This window comes from Trachymyrmex septentrionalis, unplaced genomic scaffold (assembly GCF_001594115.1).
Source record: "Trachymyrmex septentrionalis isolate Tsep2-gDNA-1 unplaced genomic scaffold, Tsep1.0 scaffold42, whole genome shotgun sequence".
Classification (NCBI taxonomy): domain Eukaryota; kingdom Metazoa; phylum Arthropoda; class Insecta; order Hymenoptera; family Formicidae; genus Trachymyrmex; species Trachymyrmex septentrionalis.
In genome coordinates, this window is record NW_017305590.1 from 30,401 (window position 1) to 37,295 (window position 6,895).

The window sequence follows — 6,895 nt, forward strand, 5'->3', positions numbered from 1 at the left end:
CCTCAGATAATTATCGTGAATAACATCAAATGCGATTATTGTTAAGTTTCGTGAACAGAACTCAAAGCCAGGTCGTCGCGTTCAGCGCTTAAGACCGCATGATTTCCGGTCTGCGACATCGAGGACGATTTTTATGTTACATGAAACAGAATTCGACTGCCGCGTTCTAAGGGTGGATAGATCAGCGACGACCCGCGAAAATCCTAGACATATGAAACTCCGCGACCGCTTTCAGAACAACGATACAACTCTCGGCTCCTCTCTCGCGCGCGTTCTTACGCGATGGTCTCCCTGTCGCCTGTTCGCAAGGGATTGCACAGCTTACTTGAGCGTCGCGCTTAAACGTAACACCTGTACACTTAGAACCTACGAAACGTACGGCTGCGACACGTCCCAAGTAAACGAAGGGCCGAGGGAAGGAGATGAAGGGTGGGAACGTCGCGTCTCATCGCGCGGCAAACAGACAACACCGAGACCCATCACAGGAGACATAGTATTACTAATCATATATCCAGCATGAACGCTTATCTCGCTAGAATAATTCGCCTATAATCAGAGGTATTCAACCTGGAGTGCCCCTAATTAAAGGGGCGCCGAGGACTTTCGCGCTTTAAAAGGATCCGCAGGCGCGATCTGCTAAAAGAGAACTTTGGTAAGTACGTGTGTATAAAAAAAAAGGATATAAATACTTCACACTCATAGAGTTTTAAAGAATTTGTATGGGAAGAGTTGTTGTTTCTTCCCCTTATAAAAATTTAATATTGGAAGGTAACGATTATTTATTTTGAGTATATTAAAAAACTGTTGTTTATAATGCTCAAAATAAATTTTCAATATTAAATTAGCCAGTGCTAAATTGGATTTCTATAAGAATCCATTATTCTCTTAAAACGTACGACAAAAACTTGGTGCGGTACTAAACGGGGAGATAAAACGTCATAGGAAAAAAAAATTCTATAAAAAATCCCTCGAGATATCTTCGGAAGAATATACAAAATTCTAGGGGAGGAGAGAGAAAAAAATATATCTTCAAAGGGGGATATTTTCGGGATTGACAAGGTTGAAGAGGGTTGAATACCACTGGTCTATAATAATGTATACAGGGAGCACCATGATAGACCCGTGCGCGCCTCTGCGTCCCACTTGGAAAAACGGATTAGTCATCTCGTGCATCCGATTGACTTACGCTAACGTAAATGCAACAATTTCGACCGAGTGTCGCGTGGACGGGTCGGGAGGAGAACCTCCGGATCCGTCCGCGAAATTCCCGCCGAAGCCAAGATCAGGCGACTTCGATTCCGGGCAAGAGCGTGCAGCGCGAATTCGACACGAGATTAATAATAAAATATCACAGTTCCGAGTCTGAAGAGTCGCTCCTGAAAATCATGGCTCTCCCCTTAACGCTTACATTACGCGTCCGAGAGACGGCGAGTTCCTTGCTTTTTTCCTCTTCTTTTTTTTTTCATAAGTCGTAAGACATTCCTAGTTAACAACAATCCTACGCTCTACTGTAAGATTATCTATTTCGGAAACCGTAACGTTTAATAGTATAATACGTAGTCCATATACAACTCGCTAGGGATGCTGTAAACTGTAATTTACTGGCTGCTAAATGTTCCATGAATACTGTATGTACGTATGTGTTACGCGTTTAAATGTATGTGAAAAATGGTTTGAAAGAGACGACATGTAGACGCGGCGTGATGTGTACCGCGAAGAACAGCAACTGATTTCGGCGTTCATCGAGAAAGAGTATAGATAATATGATGCGCATTGTGAAAGAAAGAGCATATTTACGGAAGAGTGATGTATAATGCAAATCAAACTTGACTCTGTATGATCCATCACTTTCGCCCTGAAATCCTTTCTAACAAAATTATCTAATTTATTACTTAAACAATGAATAATATATCTAAATAATATAATTATCATCTAAACAAAGAACTAAATATAGTTCGAACTAAATATAGTTTCCTGGAATTCCTGATAATAATTCCATTCGATGCATCGCAAAACAAAATCTCAGAATGAAGTTAAAATTATTAGAACTGGAAGAAAAGCACGGTAAAAAAAAAATGGACCTTTCTATGATACAGATCTTTAAAGAAACAATTTCAGAGTAAAAGCATCGGATCATCAAGTGTTGCCTTACAATAATATGTATCTCTATGATGAATAATAAAGAAGTTTGTATGATGAATTAGAAGAAAGCATCTCACTGGACATTATATTTTAACACGGTTCATACGCGAAAGAATTTCAATCTGCATTTTATAATATAGTTTCACAATGTAAGTGACTTAGCTTGCATATATTCATTACTCTTGCCGTATGAAGGGGGATCAGTCGCTAAAATACAAAACAGTGAAAAATTTATCATGGAAATTTTTTGTATCAATTTTCTATACAAGTTTTTATTTTCTTTTCGAAATCAAGAAAATTTCAAATATATTAAAATTAAAAGAATCAGCTTTCTAAGTTGTCTGATAGAAAAAGAAAATTACAAAAGATTACTAATATAAGAATAAGAAGAAAGAAATTCTTACGTATTTTAAATTCTAAGGTATTACCCATAAAATATAAAGTTATTATTAATATTATAATTGAGTTTTGAAAAAATGTAAATTTAAAATTTCGTAAACTTTTAACCATGTTACTTACAATTTTTGGATCTTATGAATTAGGAACGAATGCGTCATGGATCGTCAATCATTTTTACTGTTAGTAAGAGAATTTTGTTTTGTTGGAATGACCATCCCCCTCTTTGTTAGAAAAATGATGTACAAAAATGAGCTAAGTGATTGAATGTAACATGTGAAGCTAAACAATAATATACAGCGTTCCTCCTCTGTCATCCATCGTGCCAATAGTATAATTTACTCCTCTGTCAATCTTCTCAGAATCATGCGCGTCAATAACTCATCATTTAATTGATAAAAAGCTAATCGGATAAAGCGCGCAAGTACAAAAAGTAGAAAAAGTCACGAAGAACGCAATTATGTATGAAACATATTGCAATCTAAATTGCAGTCGTCTAAGCACTCGTAAAAAATCTCACTTGACGCTGTTCTCATGAAACTGGAGGATCAAACAAAGAAGTAATTTGTACTGCTTGAAGAGTACATTTTCTTGTAATTAACTAGTGAACAAAAACGCATCGCAAGAACATCGTCGACAAAGTCAAGAGTTAAAATATTCTGAACATTTCAACAGATTGCACAGTTTCAATGTTGACGGCGCTCGTCTTTCACGACATTACATATCGGTATTACGAAATATTCGAATACCTGCCATCAAACATCCTCTTAACATATCTCAATATTTCTGACTAAATATTTACATCGATGCGTTTTACAGCTTCAGTCTATTAAGCTTCGCAACCGCGGCTATGAGTCTTTGCGATAACTTTCTCGCTTTTCGCTGTCATTAGCTCAGAATTATCTTTAACCGTGTTGCTTTCCTACTGAGCGGGTGGTTGAGGCTCGCTGGACATATTCGGATTCGGATACGGCAGGAACGAATAATTGGGATAGGGTGGCGGAGGATGCGGAAACGGCGTATAATAATTAGGAGGATGCGAAGAAGGAGGGGCATATCCTCTGTGCATGTAAGGATCCGTTGGGGGTGGCGGACCATGGAACGCCGAGTACATGCGAGCATAATCTGGGTTGTAACTGGGTCCACCATATGCTGGATAACCGGGTGCTCCTGCAGATTAATTTTACTGTTAATATTCTTTAATCGAATAAAACTTTCAAAAGACGTTAACATGTTTATTAAATACAAAGAGCGCCTTTAAAAAAAAACTAGAAAATTTATAATCGATAAAATTAAATTTGATGGGCAGATGTATACCTTACTTTTCATTTTATTTTACAATAATTCTTAAAAGACTCACCACCTGGAGGATAAGCTGCGGAAGAGCCAGGCGCCGGTGGATAGTGCTGCGAGTACGGATCGTACGGGCCCGGCGGATACGGTCCCGGATACCGCGTGTTAGTGGGATGACTAAATGCGGTAGGTATATGTGTCTCGTCTCTACTCGATGAGGCAACCGTGGTAGTCACCGTCGTGCTGTCCGTACCTTTAGACTCTGTCGCGGAGTTGTTCGTTAGCGTTTTGGCAGTAATGCTCGGTATTTGAGAAGAGTAAGCGGTAGGCACGTTCATCACGTTCCTCTCGTCCATAGGCTTGCCTAAGTCCGGCTGAGGCTTCGTCGTGTCTACTGGCAGTCTACTGCTGGGATTTGCCGTGTGCGGTGGAACGCCGGGGAAGTAAGTGCCATACGGGTTAGACAGCGAGCGGGAACGTGGATCGCTGTAGTCGTAGTATCTCGGGTATTGAGCGTAAGGATATCCCTGGGGTACGCTCGGCGTCGGATCACCCTGGATCATGTTGTCTCGCATACTTAGAGTCGGCTCGGCACTTTTCGGCGAAGTAATATTGGTACTAGTACATACGGAAGCAGTCGATGTTGCGTTGGCGATTGAATCGGTGATACTTTTAGGTGCTTCCGAGCCTCTTGCAGATACGGACGGTACCGGTACACTCGATGATATCGGTATGCTTGACGATACTGGTATACTCGAGGATATCGGCATACTCGATGGTATCGGCATATTCGATGATATGCTCGGCGACATACTTGTAACTGGCATACTCGATGGCATACTTGACGGCATACTTGATGGTATACTTGACGACATACTCGATATCGGCATGCTTGACGGTATGTTCGATGATACTGGCATATTCGACGGTATGCTCGGTGGCATGTTCGATGATACCGACATGTTCGGTGGTAAACTTGGAGGCATGTTTGATGGTACCGGCATGCTCAGTGGCATATTCGGAGGCATACTTGAAGGTACTGGTAAACTTGGTGGTATCGACATAGTCGATGGTACCGGCATGGATGATGGTATTGGTTGTGTTAACAGAGAAGGCATCACTGGCGGACCAGGAGCAATCGGGTGCGTCTGCGTCGCGACCTGCGGTGTCATTTGCGGCGCTTGAGACGCTTCTTCAATAACGATATCTTCATTGGAAGAAGTCTCTCGCTTCTCCGTTTGCCCACGGAAAGGACGACCGTAGTTTGTTAGTTCATCTGGCTTAGAAGAGTCCTTCTCCGATGGCGAACACTGTTTGTCAACCGTTGGAGGCATTTCTGATTCAGACTGATCATGTTGTGTTTGAACGCTTTGCGTAAGGGAAACGGTATCAGGGGTGTAAACCTGAGTACCTTCCTCAGAAGATTTCGGCAGAGATGTATCCGTATCCGAATTAGTGGTACGGGTATGATTAGATGGACTATACTCGGTGTTTGAACTTACTTCTGCCACTACATCTTCCAATCTGACTTCCTCGACACGCTGCTCGGTTCTCAGTTGACCGTCGGACGAGTTGGAGTTGTCTCCGAGTGTAGAATGATCCATTGGTTCTTGCTTGACTTTGGGTAATCTCGACAGAGAAACTTGAGTGGTCAAGTTAACTTGACTCAAATAAGGTTTAGCCGTCGCTGTAGCGACTGGTTTGGGCCTCTTAGAGACTTCCTTATCGCCAAACGGTTTATAACCTGGACTCGGTGATGGTTTATTAAGAGGCCGGCCGGTTTGATTACTAGAAGACGACTTGGGTATTATGGAAATAGCCGAATTATTCCGTAAAGGAAAGCCAACCTCGGGCTTAGAATTCCTCTGTATCATTGAAACTCCTGTAATTTAAAAAATTGAATTTTCAAATAATGAAATATTTTCAAATAATGTATAATAGTCAAGAATAATTATTATTAATATTATACTAATTTAACCTCACCTTTCTTCGGCTCCTCCTCTCGCTTTTGTTGATTCAATTTAAGCGCAGTACGAATTGCTATAATTTTTCCGGATTCAAGCTGCATGTAAATACCTTTTGGACTCTTTAGTACCATTACTCGTTGACCCGCTTTTAGAACGATACTTCCTTTGTCGGGAGAATTTGTCGGTATAACTACATCTAGAGGTAGCGTCATCTCTTGCGCACTCATTCCTTGTCTTTGCCATACTTCCGCTGGAATCCATCTACTACCAGTAACACTTCGCGGACTTAATCCTTCAGCGCCTCGCTGTTGCATAGGTCTGACAGAAGCAACTGGTTTCGGTGTAGGTCCACCATCACCGCCGCGAATTGCTCTAATTTGTAATCCACCTGCTGGAATAAATAATCAATGTGTATGTACAGAGCACGATTATCTTTTGACTTAAAACAGGCTTTTCAACCGATGTACCGCGGTACACTAGTGTGCTGCGAATATTTTAGAAAAGGTAAATAAAAGGAAAAATTTAGAAATAACTTAAAAAGCAAGTGAGACGTGAAGTAAAAAATGCTTTAAAAATTATGAAAATTATCTAAATTATACTTTTACTTTTATCGTAATTAAAACGATATCATTATTGCGATAAATTTAGAACAATAAAATAAAATAATAAAAAAATAAACAATGATAACCTGCTCTCGTTATTAAAACACAAAATCAATTATATTAAAATAAAATAAAACAGGGTTCTTAAAAATTCAATAACAATATAACGATAAAACAGACAAATACGAGTCGATTCTTTAAAATGTAAATGTATAAAAATTATTAATAGGAGTTAAATACATATATAATAGAAAACAGAGATATTATACATGTTCGGCTCCTATATTAAGCCATCTTCAGATATTATTCTCTTCACATCTTACATTAATTACCATCGTCAAAAAACATGATGTAATGTGTTCCAATTAAACAATTCAAATTAGAACACATTACATCACGTTTTTTATTCGTCTAAAAATGGCTCAATATAGGAGCCGAAACATGTAATAATCTCTGTTTTCTCTATTATATATATATATAGTTCTTATTAATAAT

At 39.5% G+C, this 6,895-nt stretch overlaps 1 protein-coding gene across 3 annotated transcripts in view; it reads right to left on the reverse strand.

Moving 5' to 3' along the window:
• Positions 1-2,657: 2,657 nt before the first annotated feature.
• Positions 2,658-6,895, reverse strand: part of LOC108751237 — a 12,316-nt gene continuing 8,078 nt past the window's right edge. Inside the window, exons 4-6 of one of the 3 annotated variants that reach the window (XM_018491315.1) lie at positions 5,815-6,186; positions 3,899-5,713; positions 2,658-3,708 (exon numbers count right to left, since the gene is read on the reverse strand). In XM_018491315.1, coding sequence (XP_018346817.1) covers positions 3,461-3,708; positions 3,899-5,713; positions 5,815-6,186 — 2,435 coding nt within the window. In that variant the 3' untranslated portion in view covers positions 2,658-3,460. Of the gene's footprint in view, positions 3,709-3,898; positions 5,714-5,814; positions 6,190-6,895 lie in introns of all 3 variants that reach the window. The other 2 variants (XM_018491316.1, XM_018491314.1) reach the window with 2 other exon arrangements.